The sequence below is a fragment of the Geotrypetes seraphini genome, chromosome 1, assembly GCF_902459505.1.
Source record: "Geotrypetes seraphini chromosome 1, aGeoSer1.1, whole genome shotgun sequence".
In the NCBI taxonomy this organism is placed as follows: Eukaryota; Metazoa; Chordata; class Amphibia; order Gymnophiona; family Dermophiidae; genus Geotrypetes; species Geotrypetes seraphini.
The window spans coordinates 480,411,268-480,431,132 of record NC_047084.1 but is presented as its reverse complement, the minus strand read 5'-3'; the positions used below and the strand labels follow the sequence as shown (position 1 = coordinate 480,431,132).

Genomic DNA, 19,865 nt, shown 5'->3' with positions numbered 1-19,865 from the left:
CAAACTTGTGGCCCAGGGGCCACATATGGCCCGCCAGGTATTATTTTGAGGCCCTCGGTATGTTTATCAAAATCACAAAGGTAAAATAAAACAATTTTTTGATCACATGTCTCTTTAGCTATAAATTACAATATTATTAAGACTTAGCCAAAAGGAAAGATTTATAAACTATAAAGAGTTTTACCTGATGCAAAATTGCCATTTCTTTAATAACACATTAACTATTTTATTTCTGAGGCCCTCCAAGTACCTACAAATCCAAAATGTGGCCCTGCAAAGGGATTGAGTTTGAAACCACTGTTCTAACTGGTCTCCCGCTGTGCCACCTCCCCCCCTACAATCTATGCAAAACTCTGCTGCATGACTCATCTTCCACCAACCTCGCTACACTCATGTTACCCCTCTCCTTAAGTCATGCCTTATCATACAGTTCAAACTTCTATTACTAAACTACAAGTGTGTTCAAGTTGCTGCCCTTCAATATCTCTCCTCTCTTCCCTCTCCTTCCATACCTCCCAGAGAATTCTACTTGTTCCTCAGGTAAGCTGCTCTCAGCTGTACTCTCCTCCTCCACTGCCAATTCCAAACTTTTGTTCCTTTCATCTAGCTGCCCCCATGCCTGGAATTACCCGAGTTTATCTGCCAAGCCCCATCCCTTACCTTGTTTAAAAGCAGATTGAAAACCCACCTTTTTGATGTAGCCTTCAATCCATAACTCTACTCCCCACTGCCGTAGCCAGCAGATGAACCTTTTCCCCTAACTGTATCCATCGCATCCTGTTTGTCTGTTTAGATTGTAAGCTCCTTCGAGTAGGGACTGTCTCCTTTGTGACTCTGTATAGCACTGCATATGTCTGGTAGCGCTATAGAAATAATTAATAGTAGTAGTAGTACCCTTCTCTATGGTTCACTATATCACCCGTAAATTAGAATTGCAAAAACCACAAATGCCAGTAAAAACACTATTAAGCTGTACCAAAAACTGGCAAAACGTCAATGATTGTCTGGGGAGAACAATCCAAAATAAGATTGCTTTGAAAAGGAGCAGCATATATAATTATTTGAGAGAATTCAGTAACGGGAGCCTTTCTGTGTGAAACCAAAAGCTCCGTTAACAGTATCTCAAATTAAGTGTCCATAATGAAAGCACTATATGAGTCCGCTACCATACATCATATTTTCTCTCTACAATATACATTATGTTGCTTAATATCAATATCTCTTATGTGATTATTTTAAAGTTTATTTAATATTTCGGTGTTACGAAAAATTTTTTTTTAATGAAAAATCCTTCAAAGATCCGAATGTTTATATATAGTGGCTAAGGATTGATCCACTCATACATCCCACTCACAACAATCCAAAATACTTGCCCACACTATAGTGAAATTGATTTTAATCAAAGTACATCCAACAGTGCGAAATCCAAATGCATCAGTGCAAAAAAAAAAAAAAAATAAATGGTTACATTGCCCACTTAACTTCAAAGTTGTGAACTAAAAACTTCCCGACAGAGCCCTGTTTCGGTCCTTCAACAGGGACAGAAGCGGCTTCACAACTTTTCTCTGCTCAGCATGATGGCATCTTCTGAGCCTGGATTGTGTGGACCAGGTAACTTCAAATAACTGCTTGTTACTCTATTAAGCTTCCCCATACTGGATTCTGCTGTTCTAGATACAGGTATGTACTATTTTATTCAGATTTTTTGGAGTGGGAAGAGGTCAGTGACTACTAGGGGAGTGTGTGTGTGTGTGGGGGGGGGGATATCTTCATGCATCCAATAGTCATCTGGTCAGTTTTGGTTCCTTTTCGCACACAGACATCCAGAGCTAGACATGTTTTGAAAGCGTCTAAGCTCCATCTTGGATGTCTTGGGAAATGCTGGATTATCGCCACAAGATGTCCAAAGCCCACCCATAACAAACCTCTAACATGCTCCCTTGAACTTTGAACACAGCGGACCAAAAGCCTAGCAAGACGTCTAGAAAGACAGTTTCGAAAATGGGCACTTGTACATCCTGGTGATTAGGACATCCAAGTGCCAGTTTATGCCGTCTTTTGAATGTCTTTCTTTTTTGAAAATGAGCTCGATAGCAGACTTAGTAAAGATACAGATAAGGGCAACTAAAATAATTAAGGTGCTCTTCAGTATGGAGACTGCTGACAGGAGATATAGTAGAGGTCTATAAAACTGTGAGTGGAATGGAACAGGAACACACGAAGCAACTGTTTACTATTTCAAAAAGTACAGACTAGGGTATTTGCCATGAAGTAATTAAGTACTACTTTTAAAGCAAAATCTAACAATATATTTTTTCAGGCAATGCATATTTAATCCCTGAAACCCATAGTCAGAGAATGTGGTAAAAGCAGATAATACTGCCCTCCTTTAAAAAATATTTGGAGAAATTCCTGGACGAAAAGTTCTTAAACTAGGTAGACCTAGGATAAGCTACTGCTTGCCCCTAATGGTCAATAACATGGAATCTTGTGACATTTTGGGATCCTGCCAGGTACTTGTCACCTGGATTGGCCACGTTTGGAAACAGAATCCAAAACTAGATGGACATTTGGTCTGACCTAGTATAGAAATTCTTCTGTTCTAATGTCTTCATGGGTAATATTTATTGTGAACCTCAACCAAAAACCATTAAAGTGTTGCTTTCTACTCAGCAGCATTCCAATTGCAGACAGCAACAGCAAACAATCATAGTGAAAATGTTTTTATCTTTGTGAGGCTCTTATGCCTCCTTGCTTTCTAATGGTGACCAAATACCATTTCTTACTTTGGCAAAAACTTAGCAAATCAGTTGCATGTCACCCACCTGAACTAGTGCACATTACAAATGCATATTCACAGTTCAAAGGAAGTATGAGAAACAAATGCTGTCTCTTCAATAAATCTATATTAAATACATAGATGTACTCTATGTTATTGGTGGCCATCAAGATGTGACTGTACTACCTTAATATTTTTATGAATACATTTTAAGTAATACTATATTCATCAGATCAATATCACCTACAGTTTGATCTTTATTCTCTACAAAGAATGAACTCCTCAAGTGAACTATATCATAACATAGTTGGGAGGAGGGTCCCAATTATGCTCAGACTCAGAGTGCATGTGTACCAAGTTCTGGATGGAGCTATGTAAAGCATCCGATCTAGGATTGGCTCTACAATTGTTGGGCTCCATAGAATATAGGGATGGGTAAGATTGGAGATTCACCCCTACATCCTTACAAAAGAATTCTTGTGGTATGCAACCCCAGTAGGGCTAACTCTCATCCAAAGAAGCTGAATGGACTTGTAGGGTCAGCAAAAAGGACCTATATAAATAGATCCTGAGTGGATGGCAGTTCTCATTAAAATGATCCACTACAGCGAAGATGACTTCACTGGTAATCAAGCGTTCAGAGGTAGACTAAAAATGCACAGCTTTCTCTGTATGACTCTGATTTATGAAAAACCTGATTTTGCAGGGATGTTCATACTGAATATACCTCTGTCAAATTATTTTTACCCTGAAATAATCGATCATTGCTTGGCAACAAAAGAAAGGAACAAATAATCAAGGTAAGTCTAATTTAGGTTTTGATCTCCGAAAGCTCTAGTTTCTATTTTCTACAATGCACGACCTTGTGTTACACCAGCTATAAAGGGATAACAAGTTAGCACTCGAGAAGTTTAGCTATTCTGAATGTCCTATCATTTCGAAAAGACAAAGAAGGCAAAAATCTGTGACACAAAAAATCTGTATATGAGCTGGCAAACAATAAAAAGACATGAAACACTGTGCTGGGCCTGAGAAGGGAACATATAATATGTTTCGCTTTACTAGCTCTGATCTCAGTCAAAGTTAAAACATGCTCACTCCACAGCCTCATGATATATTGAAAACAATCACATATTTTACAATTTTCATTGTTGTGAAACTTGCCCACCTGGAGCAAATGCTGCAGATCCAAATATTGAACAAGATCCAAACTTTGTGTATCAGATACACTCAAGTTATCATTAACGTTTGATTTTTAAATTAACCTTTAGGCTAAATGATGTCACTTATACTAGTGGTGCTCCACATTGTCCAAAACCTATGCGTTTCTTAGAACTGTGATGTCTGAGTGAAAGATACGGTATCAGATTTATCTATAGCAAAGCCTCCATTGATGTAGGATTTCTTGGTGTCAATATGCTCCTCATTGTCAAGTGTTGCTGGCTCTATAGCAAATGGATTGGCGATATTGACTTCAGACGTAACATCCATCTGCTCCAGTTCATTTTTGGAGAGTTTCTCTACAATTCCCGTTCCAAAGGCATCTCCAAGGACATTCACCATAGTTCTGAATCGGTCTCTATAAGGTGCAAAAATGCAAGGTTATACATGAGTCTCTGGCAAACAAAATTCCCCAAATGCTATTAAAATTCCCTTTTCTGTGAATCCCAAAGTATTGTGACAAGTTGGCTCCATTTAAATTGAGAACTTTCTAATCTGAACACTTGGAGCATTCTCACATTGATGATTTTTTTTCTTTTCTAGGAAAGGCAAGCCTCCATTCTACTAGAATTGTCTTGCGGTTGATTGAGTTGAGTTATCTAATATTCCTATTGCTCATTTATGGAACCAGAACTCCTTCAACATGGGCTGCACTCTTAGGATTTTGAAAACATCCAATTTCATTTCACTGATTTCACTGTTAAATAAAATAAGGGCTCCTTTTACTAAGCTGCATTAGGGCATTAACGCGCGGAATAGCACGTGCTACAATGCCGCACGCGCTAGACGCTATCGCCAGCATTGAGCTAGCGTTAATTCTAGCCGCCTAGCGCTAATCTGCTGCTTGCGCTAAAAACGCTAGCGCACCTTAGTAAAAGGAGCCCTAAGTGAAATTACTTTTCCCAGAATAACGGTATTAGTCAAGTCCCATTCAGGTCTCCATTTACAAAGCCTTAATAGCCTGTGTTAACAGCAAAGGTTAACCCTGTGTAACTGAAAAACCTCCATGGTGAGACCTGGAGGTGTTTGGACATTTAGAATAAGGCAATCATGTAGGGCAATGGCTACCACCATGTGTTAAATGCACAGCTGCTATTGTAATTACACCTCTAGAGGCGTTAATTAACTGTTCCGCATTAGTGACTATGTTAAGAGTAACACTGCATCTGTCTCTTCTCCGCACCATAATAGGAGTTTCTGCATTTCGATCAAGAAGCCAAGGCGGCATCTGCTTAGGTTCTAGTTTATAAAGACATGGAGATGCCTATGGAGCTTAGTTTAAAAGCATCTCCACATGGAAATAATAGCCCGGTTGACTTTCATCCTGCAGTAAGCGAATTTTAAGACTCTGACAGCCTTAGGTGTGGCGCAGTGGTTAAAGCTACAGCCTCAGCACCCTGAGGTTGTGGGTTCAAACACAAGCTGCTCCTATGACCCTGTGCAAGTCGCCAAATCCCCCCATTGCCCCAGGTACATTAGATAGACTGTGAGCCCACCAGGCAGAGAGGGAAAATGCTTGACTAGCTGAATAAATTCATGTAAACCATTCTGAGCTGCCCTGGGAGAACGGTATACAAAACTGAATGAATAAATAAAATATTCAAAGTCAGGATCATGTCCTTTAAGGAGAGAGGGAAGAATTGGAGTATGAATGGGCACAACCAATGACCCTTAAGCCTTGCATTGAAGAATGCTGGTGTAGAAGGACTAAGATTCAGATAGACACTAAAGAGTGACATGGAATGGTTTCCCATGGTTATCCGCAGGGATGGTGACAAATTCCGTCACTATGTCATTCTCTGTGTGACCCTATCTGATTGCTTAGTTATTCAGTCACCAGCACTAAGGACCTGATTCTATAAAAGATGCCTAAAGTCAGGCCTTAGGATGCCAACATGAAGTGCTGCGCGGCACAACTTTTAGACTGCTGGGTGGCTCTAAGACTTTCGTACATCATCACCATTTTTGTCAGACCTCACTGAACCCTGATACAGATGCTTTGTGCTGAAACATGGCCTGCGACTCATCACGATCCTTTACTTAACAGCCCTTGGTGTTCTTTATGTGTCTGTCTATCTCCAAAAGGATATGTTTAATAGATCTTTAGAGACTGGAGAGGTTCCATATGACTGGAGAAAGGCAGTGAAGCCTCTTCATAAACATATCAGTGCAACTGAGCATGTCACAGCTTGGAAGTTTGAATTCCAGTATCAGTATACTATGTAAAATGGGCCTTCAAGTGTCTTTATAAAATACCAGTGTTTGTGGCATAAACCATGCTTCAAATGCAGATATTTACACCTGCCTGAGAGTAGTCCAACAAAGATTTTGAAAACAAACAAACAAACAAACCCAAAAACACTCATGATAGAAACATTGAATCTGTTCCCTGAGGAGTTGACAATAATTTGAGTTAGTACTTAGACACATGACCAAGATGATAGCAAGTGGCAGAAGCAGGATATAAAGAACAATGTCTAAATCGGAGGGTTGGTCATGAAACTGTGGTTGCCTACTGTGAGTTGTCTACTGTGAGCAGTAGACAACAGGCTGTTTTTGCTATTTCAGATTATTCTAACTGGGGATCTTTAAAGTAGAAACCTAAGCCTATTACTTGCCAGTTTACGCAGTTATCTAAAGACCTGACATCAGTTTGAACTAAAGAAATAGTCTGCCAGATCTTCCTGATTATGAGTTCATTGCCCTATTCACCAGGCCTCTCCCACCTCTTTAAAAAAAAACGGTTGATTGTTCTTGTCCAGTCTTAAATGGGTTTGCTGTGAAAAGCATTTATGAGAAATGGCAGAAAGCCAGTTTTACTTCTTCATAAAATTAACCACCCTGCAAATATGTATCAGTTCCATCGATTGCCAACAATAAATAACACATTAAAAATAAGAAGGGTGCCAACTGTGAAACTTACAGGAGCCAGTCTACGGCTATGATGAGAGTAACATCTTCTGCGGGGAGCCCAACAGCACTCAGCACGATCACCATGGTAACAAGGCCTGCTTGGGGGACACCTGCTGCACCAACACTGGCCGCTGTCGCAGTCACACTATAAACAAAAAGGCCAACAAAATTCAATATAAACAAAATGTCATGTTTCAGGATTTTTGTTTTCAATCCAATTGCTTAGATATATTTTAATTTTCAAAAGTCTATTAAAATAATAATATTAAACCTAAATTTACTCCACTCTATCACCTGTAATTAAATGCTCTAGTCAAGGAACAATACACAAAAGACTTAAAATATATTAGAAGTTTTAATCTGATTACATGTTTTCCTTAATGGCTGATTAATATTTTTACACAGTTTTACTTTTATTCCAAGCATAAAGGAATTCAATTGATTGGTAAGAACAGATACACATATTGAATTTACAGACACAAATCTTCCACTCTTCAAATGTGATTATTGTTCATGCAATGTCACTTTTCCAATTTACTTTGTATTTAATGCAATTGTTATTTCACTTACTCCACTTTCACTCTCCTTGCCTTATGTTATTTTATTATTGGTTAATACACATTATTGACATCTTTCTTTGTTCAGATCTGTTGCTTTTGAATTTCTCATTTTGTTTCCTGTCATCTCTGACGCAGACAGTTGCACCAAAACACAGCCCGCGTTGGGTCCATCAATAGTAAAAGAAGTTTGATTGCCTCTGTGAGGGTCTATTGGACATTACTACTCCCCCTGCTGGATACTCTCTCACAGTGTCAGAACCACTTTAACATAGGGAGCTCCTCTTTTGGGGGAATTGAAACGGGAAGGAGCAGTCAAGGAAGTATAAGAGACAGGGTCAGAGCTATATTAAGGAGGCCCAGGGGAGGAGAAGGATGAAGTGATTCCCAGATGTGCCTACAACCACTAGACACTCTGCATGGTTGAGGTAAGTCAACCTTTTTTTTTTTTTGCTGAACACCTGTGAGCCTTGTTTTGAGGTCTGGCTTGGACCAGACCTTGCTACTAGGCTCGAGGAAGACTTTTGTGGACTATATTTGGGGCGTGGCAGTCCCAAATCACAAGCCCACTCAGGATATTTTGCTTATTGAACAAAGAGGCTGTTCCTTATATGCCTGGCTCTATGAAGTAACAGGAGCCAGGATTTGTTTTAAGTTAATAACGAGTTCTCCTTTACAGTTTGTGCTTGTGACTGGTTGTTTGTACACAGGTCCAACCCCAACCCCCACTCACGCTGTTAAAGCCCCCATACTTGAAGGCCCTTGCTGCTTTTTCTTTTTTTTCTGAATAATATTAGAGCTAACAGGCAGACCCATGACTGCCATATAAAGAGGAGGAAATTTAATAATCTATGGTATAATAAAGCATTTTACACAGCTTAGTTTACAGTAGAAGTTACAACCTTGTGGAAACTTGGTCCTATAGTAAATGAACACAACTTGTGATTAACCCTGCATACTGGGTTATTCAGTTCTGAGAGCACTGGGCCTGCTACAGTGCAGCCTGATACTCCCTGGGAGGATTCATAAAGGGAACAGAGCTTTTAATAGCTGAAGAGTGCTCCCTCAACTCAGAGCTCCCCTTTAGCCCCCTATGTGGTGACTTGATTCTCTAATATTAGTACCATGAGACTACTGCTAGGGGTTGGTAGTGTTATTTTGAACCTGGTCCAAACAGAGGCAGGAGCAACTGCGGATTACTCTTGCCGAAGAGCCCCTAGAGCAGTTTTTCCCAAGTTGGTCCTGGAGATCCCCCTTCCTTACCAGTCAGGTTTTCAGGAAATCTACAATGAATATGGATGAAATTGATTTGCATATAATGCCTCCATTATATGTGAAAAAGAACCCTAGACCACCAGGGAATGGAAGAGGTAAGCTTAGGGAGTTTCCGGAAGGGGGGGAGGGGAGCAGGATGGGTTTTTGTTGGGAAGGCTCCAAGGAGGGATTTAAGGGGTTGAAAGCAGGACTTGGCTGCCATTTACTATGTATCTTGGAGGAAGCATTTTGAGTTTTCTGGGGGGAGGACAAAATTGGTAGTTGCTTCTCATTTTTCCATATCAGTCTTTTTAAAAGGTAGCACTTGGGAGCATTGCACTGCTATCCAGCGTTTTTTGTAGCCAGATGTTCCGACAGGAAAAATAATACTGGCTTTAAGCTGGAGTTATGTTTCCTGAAACAGCACGGCTTGTGAAGTTTTCTCCAAGCTGAGTTAATAAAGCTACATAATAACGAGGTGTTTTGCATGCATTGCATATCATTATTATGTAATCTACAATAACTTAAACTAAACTAACTTATGGTAATATTTTATTTATTTATTTAATTCGATTTATATCCCGTCTTCCCAGGAGAGCTCAGAATGGGTTATATGGTAACATGCATAACAATTAATAGACAAGGCACATTAGACTAAGGCAGTAAGGTTACAATGAAATGCGTACGGTTCTATTGTTTTGGCTTAGCAGATGCATAATGTATGAGCATAGGAAGAGAGTCAGTTTAACATATATTAAGAATACAGTCTGTGTGCTAGCTTAGCCTGAAGTTGTGGTAAAGAGGTAGGTTTTTCTTGATTTTCTAAAGCTCAAAAGTCCATCAAGAGATTTGATGTTTATGTTTTATTAAAATTTGTTATACCGCTTGATAATACGACAGGTTCAAGCAGTTTACAGTAAAAGTTCAATATAAAAAGAACTCCAATAATAATAGGAAGGACCTCAAGCATACAAACAAGACTCTTCACTCTGATAAATTAAAGAAAAACAGCTGCCCAGTATTTTACGCCAGTGAACATTTTAAGAGGTCCGATGGGGGGGGGGGCAGCGGGGGGTGCTCAAGCAGCCAAACTTTCACACTACACCACTGATTAGAATCCCATTTCATGTACAGGATGCACAGATCCAAAGGGGGCATGCTCAATTCTGGAGGCCGCACCTTCAAAAAGATATAAAAAGGATGGAGTTGGTCCAGAGGAAGGCTACTAAAATGGTGCTTGGTCTTCGTCATAAGGTGTATGGGGACAGATTTAAAGATCTCAATCTTATACTTTGGAGGAAAGGCGGGAGAGGGGAGATATGATAGAGACGTTTAAATACCTACATAATATAAATGTGCATGAGTTGAATCTCTTTCATTTGAAAGGAAACTCTGCAATGAGAGGCCATAGGATGAAGTTGAGGTGAGAGGCTCTGGAGTAATTTAAGGAAATACTTTTTTACAGAAAGGGTGGTAGATGCGTGGAACAGTCTCCTGGAAGAGGTGGTGGAGACTGAGACTGTGTCTGAATTCAAGAGGGCCTGGGATAGGCACGTGAGATCTCTCGGAGAGAGAAAGAGATAATGGTTACTGCGGATGGGCAGAGTAGATGGGCCATGTGGCCTTTATCTGCCATCATGTTTCTATGTTTCTAAGTCATGGTTTGGGCAGTCCAATAATATTAAAATCTAATCATCTAATGATTTCTAAGCTGCCCAATCCAATTGGTCCTGAGCAGTTTACAAATATTAAGGTCCACAGAAATTGGGCTAAAATACATGTATTCCCAAGTTTGCAAGGGAACACAAGCATATACATTTTTTTAAATTCCTGTCAGCTTTTGTATCACCACTGAGGAAGCCACAAATGATAGCAAAATGGTCACTTCAGCCAAAGCATTGCACTCACCCCTCTGGTAATATGTATATCACCTATAGAAAGTTAGAAAAAAAAATGCTTTAGGAGTTTTGGTCCTTAGTTGGCTGCATAAATATATTTTTTCTGGAATTTTATATGTGTAATCAATGGTATTTATGTGTGTAATCGGTAAAATTGGCACTTATATATATAAGTACCAGTGCCTGCATGTAGAAACTGCTGAGTGAAGTCACATACTGGAAACATGTAGCTTTATTACAATTGTTGCTCCCATCACACAAATAAGGGAATATACAAGCATTTCCCACGACTCCATTCTGTAAAACAGTCTGGAAAGTATAAACATTGGATGTTCTATTTCTAGCGTAGATGTCTCCTGTAAAATAGGGATTTTTATTTTCTAACTATTATTGCCATCTGACAGTTGATATCCTGTATGTACAGAAGGAGCACCTGCCAGCTGGAAAAGGAGGATAACTTATTTTTCAGCAACTACATCATCCCACCTTATAGTGACTATTTGACCGACATCCAATTCCAAGTCGTTAAGCTGTGCGATAAATACAGCCGCCACTGCTTCATACAGAGCCGTCCCGTCCATGTTGATTGTAGCTCCAACAGGCAGGACGAACCTGGTGATTCTCTTATCCACATGGTTTTTTTCTTCTGCACAACGAAACGTGACGGGTAGAGTTGCTGAACTGAACCACAAAGAAGTAAGTTGAAAGCTCAAGTGAGATCAGATCCATTTCTGAGGTATTATTTGGAAAATCAAACCACTCTATACAAAAATGATATGTAATTTTAAAATACATCCAGCTAATTTCAAATACAGTGGTACCTCGGTTTACGAGTGCACCAGTTTGCGAGTGTTTTGCAAGACGAGCAAAACATTCGCAAACTTGGTGCCTCGTAAACCAAGCTTGCCTCGCTGTACGAGCGCCCCCCCCCTGGCGATCCGGCATCCCCCCCAGAGATCCGGCATCCCCCCCGCTCGCACTGCCCCCCCCCTCCACTGCGATCCTACTTCTCCCCCCCCCCCGAGCAGTCAATGACACCCTTTACCCGACTTGGCACCAGTGCCGGTGCCCGAAGATCCTCTCTCTTCTGGCGCGGCCTGGGCTGGGCGGTGCGTTGGAGATCCTCCTTCTTCTGGGATGGGCTGGACTGGCCTTGAGCATTTGCGCATGCTCAAAGCCTTCTGGTCTCGCTCTCAATCTCAGAGAGAGCGAGACCAGAAGGCTTTGAGCATGCGCAAATGCTCAAAGCCAGTCCAGCCCAGCCCAGCCCAGCCCAGAAGAAGGAGGATCTCCGACGCACCGCCCAGCCGCGGCTTCGGGCACTGGCACTGGTGCCAAGTCGGGTAAAGGGTGTCATTGACTGCTCGGGAGGGGGGAAAGTAGGATCGTGGTGGAGGGGGGGCAACGCGAGTGGGGGGTGATGCTGGTTCGCAGGGGGGGGAAGCTGGATCGCGGAGAGGGGTTTGGAACAGCGTCGGATTCCTCAAGGGGGGGGAGAATGGAGCAGCGCCGGTAACCTCGTGGAGGGGGGGAGGAGGTGGAACCAATCAAAGCAGTTTCCCTTTCTTCCTATGGGGAAACTTGCTTTGATATACGAGCAATTTGGTTTACGAGCATGCTTCTGGAACGAATTATGCTCGTAAACCAAGGTTCCACTGTATCATTTTAGGCCTGTTAGATAGGAAGTGTCAGAGGGCTACAGACCAACATAACAGATTATATGTATTTCATATAAAACAAAATAAAAAATAACAGCTGCTTTTGGTACATAAAACACTACTATATCCACAAAAACACATTTGAAAAATTACCGTCCGCACAGGACAAAAATAGGCTCTCTTTTTACAGCAATTTTCAAAGCAGAAACAGACACAAACTTTTGTGTTGAATCTTACTCTATGTAAAAAAAACACACAGCCATTTCCATTTGCTTTTTCTGCAAGTAGATATTTATTATTAAAATTTAGTGGCATGTTTACTAACGTGCACTAAAAAGTTAACACCTGTTCTGACGCACAATAGCTATTACCATGCATTAAAAATCAGCCTTCTACAGATCCCCAGCTAACTGCTTAGTTCGGGATGGAGTAGGGACTGGGTGGGTTATGGATGGAGACTGGTCATGGACTATACACGGCAGGGAGTGCAAGGTAATTATCATGTGCCGTCGCTTGTGCATTGCATGAGTGCACAAAACAAATCCTCAAAAGGCTAATTGCGAAAGAAAACATTCGATAAAGATCTTTTCTGTGCAGTAGCTCCATGACATGCTGGCCATGGTCCCCACACTTACTCCAGTGCCTTTGCATTTACTGCATGCTAATTTTTGCTGCTAAAGTACGGTAACCAAAAGTACTCAGGAGAGGTACAAAAAACAAATTAATCATAAATGAGCACTGGGTTTTACTAAATAGTGCTAGAGGTTTTTAGCATGGGCCGAGGTAAACGCTTCAACGCTCATATAAATTCTATGAGCCATTTACCTCGCCGGCCCATGCTAAAAACCTCTAGCGCCGTTTAGTAAAAAGAGCCCTAGATATTTACAATAATCATATAAAATCATCATAAAACCCAATAGGGGTCATTTACTAATGGTTTAGCACAGGCTAACGGTATTAGTGTGTCTATGGGACTAGATCAGGTCTTGAGGCAGACAGTGCAATCTAACAGAACTGGCCTGTGCTATCCATTAGTAAATGGCCCCTAATATATAACATAAAAGATAACAATGCTTTAAAAACAATACAAATGTTCCAGTAACTAACACGGAAAGCCTGTGTAAATAAATAGGCTTTCTCTAATTTATGAAACCTCTTAAGATCCTTTATAAGACACAAATCCCCTGATTCTATAACAAGAGTCTCACATTTATAAGACACTCCAGCATGCAAACATACAGAAAAAAAAAATTGTATATGTATTTATTGGGATTTATTAACCACCTTTATGAAGAGATATGGTCGTTCTTGTGGGTAACGTAGCAAATGGCAGCAGATAAAGATCTGCACAATCCATCCAGTCTACCCAACAAGGTGGCCATTTACGGGATCTGGACCATAGAAGTCTGTCCAGCAATGGTCCCATTTGACAACCTCTGGAGTAGAGAATGACAGTGTGGCAAAATTCATCATCATTCCCATAGATAACCATGGGAAACAATCCCATCTCATTCTTTAGTGTCTATCTCAACCTCATCTTCTACACCAGCATTCTTCAATGCAAGGCTTGAGGGTCAGTGGCTGTGCCCATTCTTGCTCTGATTCTTCCCTCTCTCCTTAAGAATAACATGCAGAAGGTTTCCCACGGTTATCTGCGGGGACGGGAATGGTGATGAATTCTGTCACCATGTTATTATCCAGCTTTGAAGTCATTTAAGTTTTGCTTTAATTGGATTCCATTCTTTTTGCTATACAGGAATCGTCTATGTTTATCCCATGCATTCTTGAATTCTGTCATCATTTTTTTCTTTACATCCTCTTCTGAGAGGGCATTCCAGGTATCCACCATCCTTTCTGTGAACAAGTATTTCCTGATGTTGCTCCTAAATCTCCTGCCCAGCAACTTCAACTCATGACTTTAGTTCTACTGCTTCCCTGTCTCCAAATAAGATTATTTTGCATATTAATACCTTTTAAGTTTTAAACATCGGTCCTGGGTCCTCTCCTTTTTAATATATTCATAAGGGACTTGACACGAGGGCTACAGGGTAAAGTGACATTATTCGCCGACAATGCAAAACTGTGCAACAAAGTAAGTGAAAGCTTTTTACAGGATAGTATGACACAGGAGGCTTCAATGCTACGAAATGTAAGGTCATGCACCTCGGTAGCAGAAATCCGTGCAGAACTTACACCTTAAATCAGGGGTGCCCAACACGTCGATCGCGATCGACCAGTAGCTCAGGAAGGCAACGCGAGTCGATCGCGGAGCCCATCCCGGGCTCCGTGATAGACTCATGTTGCCGTCCTGATCTACTGGGCCGATCAGCCTTCCTCTCCAGTGTTCTCTCTAGGGCCTTTTAGCTGGGCGGTCCGCCCAGCTGTCATCTGCTGCCGCCGCCGCTACTGAACATTAAAAAAAAAAACAAAAAAATCCGGCTTGGAGATTTTAGCTCGTAGCGAACTTATGCTCCGTGGCTCTAACGTGTGCGTTCCGGCTTCCCTTCTCTTCCCTCCGAAACCGGAAGTTATGTCCGGGGGGGGGGGGGGAGAAGGGAAGCTGGCGCGCACATGTTGAGAGCCCTGAAGCAAGCGTTCGCTATGGGCTAAGGCGGGAGACAGGTTAGTGAAGCATTTGCTCTTCTTGCTGCCGGGTCCTGCCTACTTTCTGTTTCCGCGAAGGCAGGACCCGGCAGCATTTCCCCCAATAGGTCGATCGCGATCTTGGGCCAATCAGCCTTCCTCTCCCCGACGGCAGAATTTACGTCGGGGAGAGGAATGCTGGTCGGCCGAAGCAGGGACAGCTTGGGGCGGTGTTGGCTTTCAGGCCTGTTATTGGTGGCGGTTTGGGTCCTGGTCCCCGTTGGCAGTGGCTTGGGGGAGGGCAGGGAGAAAGAAAGAAAAAGGGCAGGCAGGGAGACAGAAGGAAAGAAGAGAAACAGAAAAAAAAGAAAGGGAGGCGAAGAGAAAGAAAGGGCAGGGAGAGAGGAAGGAAAAGTTGGGGGAGGGAAAGAGGTCTGGAGGAGAGGAAGCATACAGGCTAAAAGAAGGGAAGAAAGATTGGATGCACAGTCAGAAGAAGAAAGTGCAACCAGAGACTCATGAAATCATCAGACAAGGTAGGAAAAATGATTTTATTTTAAATTTAGTGATCAAAATGTGTCTGAATTTATATCTGCTGTCTATATTTTACACTAAGGTCCCCTTTTACTAAACCGCAATAGAGTTTTTTAGCGCAGGGAGCCTATGAGCGTCGAGAGCAGCGCTGGGCATTCAGCGCAGCTCCCTGCGCTCTAAAAACTGCTATCGTGGTTTAGTAAAAAGGGAGGGGGGTATATTTGTCTATTTTTGTATGGTTGTTACTGAGGTGATAGTGCATAGAGTCATCTGCTTTGACCTCTTTGAAAAACCCTGGAATAGGAATGATAATTAACATTTTCTATGCGTACAGTGTGCGTTGTGTTTTTTTAAAATTTTATTGTTGGTAGATCATTTTGACTTGGTCATTTTAAAAGTAGCTCGCAAGCCCAAAAAGTGTGGGCACCCCTGTCTTAAATGGAGTAACATTAGCTAGAACCTCAGTAGAACGAGATTTGGGAGTAGTCATCAGTGCAGACATGAAGGCTGCCAAGCAGGTAGAGAAGGCCACATCCAAGGCAAGGCAAATGATGGGATGTATCAATAGAAGTTTCGTCAGTCGGAAACCAGAAGTCATAATGCCGCTGTACAAAACCATGGTGAGACCTCATCTGAAATACTGTGTGCAATTCTGGAGGCCACATTATCGTAAAGACGTGCTTAGAGTCGAGTCGGTTCAGCGGATGGCCACTAGGACAATCTTGGGGTTCAAGGGTCTCTCGTACGAAGAGAGACTGAGCAGACTGCGGCTCTACACTCTTGAGGAACGCAGGGAGAGGGGGGACATGAGACATTTAAATACATCACAGGACGTGTTGAGGTGGAAGATGACATCCTCTTCCCCAAAGGACTCTCGACCACAAGAGGGCATCCGCTTAAACTCAGAGGGGGGAAATTTAGTAGTGACACCAGGAAGTATTTTTTCACGGAAAGAGTGGTAGATCACTGGAATAAGCTTCCGGTGCAGGTGGTCGAGGCCACCGGCGTGCTTTACTTTAAGAGTAAATGGGACATGTACGTGGGATCCCTACGTAAGACGATTCACTAGCATCTAGACTTATTGGGGTGGGTCAGTAGTGTGGGCAGACTTGGTGGGCTATAGCCCTTTTCTGCCGTCATCTTTCTATGTTTCTATGTTTCTCTAGGATGAACATATTCAGGTCTTCAAGTCTCTTCTCCTATGTCTTTTGTCGCCAACCTCTGAACTGCCTCAAGCATTTTGATGTCTTTAGCGAGATACAGCCTCCAAAATTAAAGACAATACTCCAAATGCCCCCCCCTAACTTGCACAGAGGCATTAAAACCAAATCTTGATTCAACAATTTATTTTCAATGCACAGTGATTTGGACTGGAAAACTCAGCGAATCTGACCAACTGAAGACAGTAAGGGAGTTTCTTCAAATGATTCCTAGTTTAATGAGGTGCTTCCATGCTTTCCTCTAAGAGTCCAAAAGGAATCATTATCCCACTTCAAAACTGACAAACTTTGATCATCTGGAATCCAACCATACTAACCCCTGGATTATATAAAGGGTCCCAAAGATGAATGCACAAATTTGGACGTGAATCTAATATCTGCACGCAAATTAATTAGTGAGCAATAACTATCAATAATTGGTGTTAATTGGCACTCATTTGGAGTTAAGCGCTAGATGTGGTGTATTTAGATTTTAGCAAAGCCTTTGACAGTGTTCCACATAGATGTCTAATAAATAACTGAGTGCCCTCAGGATGGGTCCCAAAGTGATGGGCTGGGTCAAGAACTGGTTGAGTAGAAGGCAACAGAGGGTAGTGATCAATGGAGATCGCTCTGAGGAAAGGGATGTTACTAGTGGTTTGCCTCAAGGCTCTGTTCATGGGCCTGTTCTTTTTACCATTTTTATAAATGATATTGTTGAAGGGTTTTTGGGTAAGATTTGCCTCTTTGAGGATGATACCAAATTCTGCAATAGAGCAGACATGCTGGATGATGTGAATAAAATGAAGAAAGACCTGGCAAAACTTGAATGGTCTGAAATTTGGCAGCTAAAATTTAATGCTAAAAAATACAAGGTCATGCACTTGGGCTGAAAAAACCGAGGGAATAGTACAGTTTAGGGGATGAAGAACATATGTGCACAACAGAAGGGTGGGACTTGGGTGAGATTGTATGTGATGATCTTAAGGTGGCCAAACAGGTTGAAAAGGTGATGGTGAAAGCTAGAAGAATGCTAGGTTGCCTAGGGAGAGGTATGGCCAGTAGGAAAAAGGAGGTATTGATGCCCCTGTATAAGACTTTGGTGAGACCTCATTTAGAATATTGTATACAATTCTGGAGACCACACCTTCGAAAAGATATAAAAAGGATGGAGTCGGTCCAGAGGAAGGCTACTAAATGGTATATGATCTTCATCATAAGACGTATGGGGACAGACTTAAAGATCTCAATCTGTATACTTTGGAGGGAAGGCGGGAGAGGGGAGATATGATAGAGACGTTTAAATACCTACGTAATTAAAATGCACACGAGTCAAGTCTCTTTCTTTTGAAAGAAAACTGCAATGAGATGGCATAGGATGAAGTTAAGAAGTGATAGGCTCAGGAGTAATCTAAGGAAATACTTTTTTACAGAAAGGGTAGTAGATGCGTTGAACAGTCTCCCTGAGGAGGTGATGGAGACGGAGACTGTGTCTGAATTCAAGAGGGCCTGGGGTAGGCACGTGGGATCTCTCAAAGAGAGAAAGAGATACTGTGGATAGGCAGACTAGATGGGCCATTTGGCCTTTATCTGCCATCATATTTCTATGATATGCCCTGTACCCTATTCTACAACGTGTGGCTAAATTTTATGTTGTGCGACTCAAAAGGAGGTGTGACCATGGGAGGGGCATGGGCAGGTCAGGGCATCCTGGAATTCAGGCATGATGTTGTAGAACTATGACATTTACATGTCCAACCAGCATTAGTTGTGCGACAGGTTTCAACAGGCATATGTGCTCATGCCCAAAGTTAGCCACGAAGACCTAGATTCTATAAATGATGCCTAAGGTTAGATGTCTAGATTGATGCACTTAGCCAATCTAGGCACCTAACTTAAATTTTCTTTATTAGCTTAATCAGTGCTGATAATTGAAAGTGCCATTAAAAAACAATTACAAAAAAATTAATTAGCCAGTAGGACCTACCACTTTGAGGCAGGCGTCTACACCGAGGCAACTACCAGCAAGGTAGGCATGATTCTGAGCAGATCCTGGGTGTGGTTTGACTTAGGCGCACTCATTTAGGCCAAGAAAATTCTGGCCAAGATGGAAATGTTCCTAAAGTTTCAACGCCTAAGAGAATCTAAGGCAGCTTAGGCGCTGCTAGACATAATTTTACAAACGGCGCCTAGCGAATGATTGACAATCGCGTGCAACATTGCCTAGGAGTTAGGTACTATTTATAGAATCAGGGCTGAAATCTGTACTAAACTAGTATTCCAAAAAGGGTGCTCTGCAGAGAGCTACCTTTGCAGAATACTAATTTAATGTGAATCTTTCTGGTGCCTTAACTTTGTCACCATTTACTGAATCCCCCCTATATGATATTCCATGGAAAAGAAAGTGAAATCAGAGCATTAAAAAATAATTTAACTCAAATCCTTTTAAGAATTCACTAATCCACTGCAGTCACAGAGGCTACCGAGTTAAGCCACAGGCTTAAAGGCATCCTACCAAGCAACAGAAATGATAGGGATTCCTCAACATATTTACCCATGGTTTGGCCCACCCAAAGCAAACAAACTAGCAGCATGCTTATGGTTTACCTGGATGAGATCATGAGAGCTGTCAAAAGGGCTTGGGCCATCCCCATGGCAAACCGAAAAGGGTTTTTCCTCACAATGACAAGGTAAATTAATGGCAGAATTACAACAGAATGGATAGCGAGCCTGGAAAACAAAGCATAAGCACATCTAAATGTTTTTCTGCCTAGCAAAGGATTAAATGCATAACCATGTAAATAGTGAAAAGCAGCACCGCTTTTCCCAGTTTTGTAGAAGAGGGGCGGAGGATGGTTTCAGTCTACGAAAAATAAATCCACACTGGGTTTTATAGGTTTTAATAATGGGTAGAATGGGGTGGGCCACAGGATCTGTGGCCCCATCAAACATTTTGCCCAACACACAATCAGCAAAAGGAGAGCTTGGGAATGGGGATGGAGACTGGTTTGCTGGCCCCCCTCCCAGTGGCGTATCAAGGGGGGAGCTGGGGGGGGGGGGGGAGGTCCGACCCGGGAGCACGCCTTAGGGGTGCACAACCGGCCAAGTCCGTGTCGTCCGGTGCTAGTCCGTGCAGGGCCACAAGATCGCATTGGGGCCATCAGCAGCATCTGGGCTGCAATGGGAGCGGCATCGGTGGCTCCCCCGTGACGCAATTCATGACTGTTTCTGTGGTGTTACATAGTATGCAGAGTCCAGCTTCTTGCTGA

The 19,865-nt window shown here is 42.0% G+C and overlaps 1 protein-coding gene across 1 annotated transcript in view; it reads right to left on the bottom strand.

The window, feature by feature from the left end:
- Window positions 1-333: 333 nt before the first annotated feature.
- The window catches only part of SLC1A1 (solute carrier family 1 member 1), a 157,357-nt gene continuing 137,825 nt past the window's right edge, over window positions 334-19,865 (bottom strand). Inside the window, exons 9-12 of the mRNA XM_033925502.1 lie at window positions 19,204-19,326; window positions 11,109-11,303; window positions 6,924-7,058; window positions 334-4,358 (exon numbers count right to left, since the gene is read on the bottom strand). Of these exons, the coding sequence (XP_033781393.1) occupies window positions 4,109-4,358; window positions 6,924-7,058; window positions 11,109-11,303; window positions 19,204-19,326 (703 nt within the window). The 3' untranslated portion in view covers window positions 334-4,108. The remainder of the gene's footprint in view (window positions 4,359-6,923; window positions 7,059-11,108; window positions 11,304-19,203; window positions 19,327-19,865) is intronic.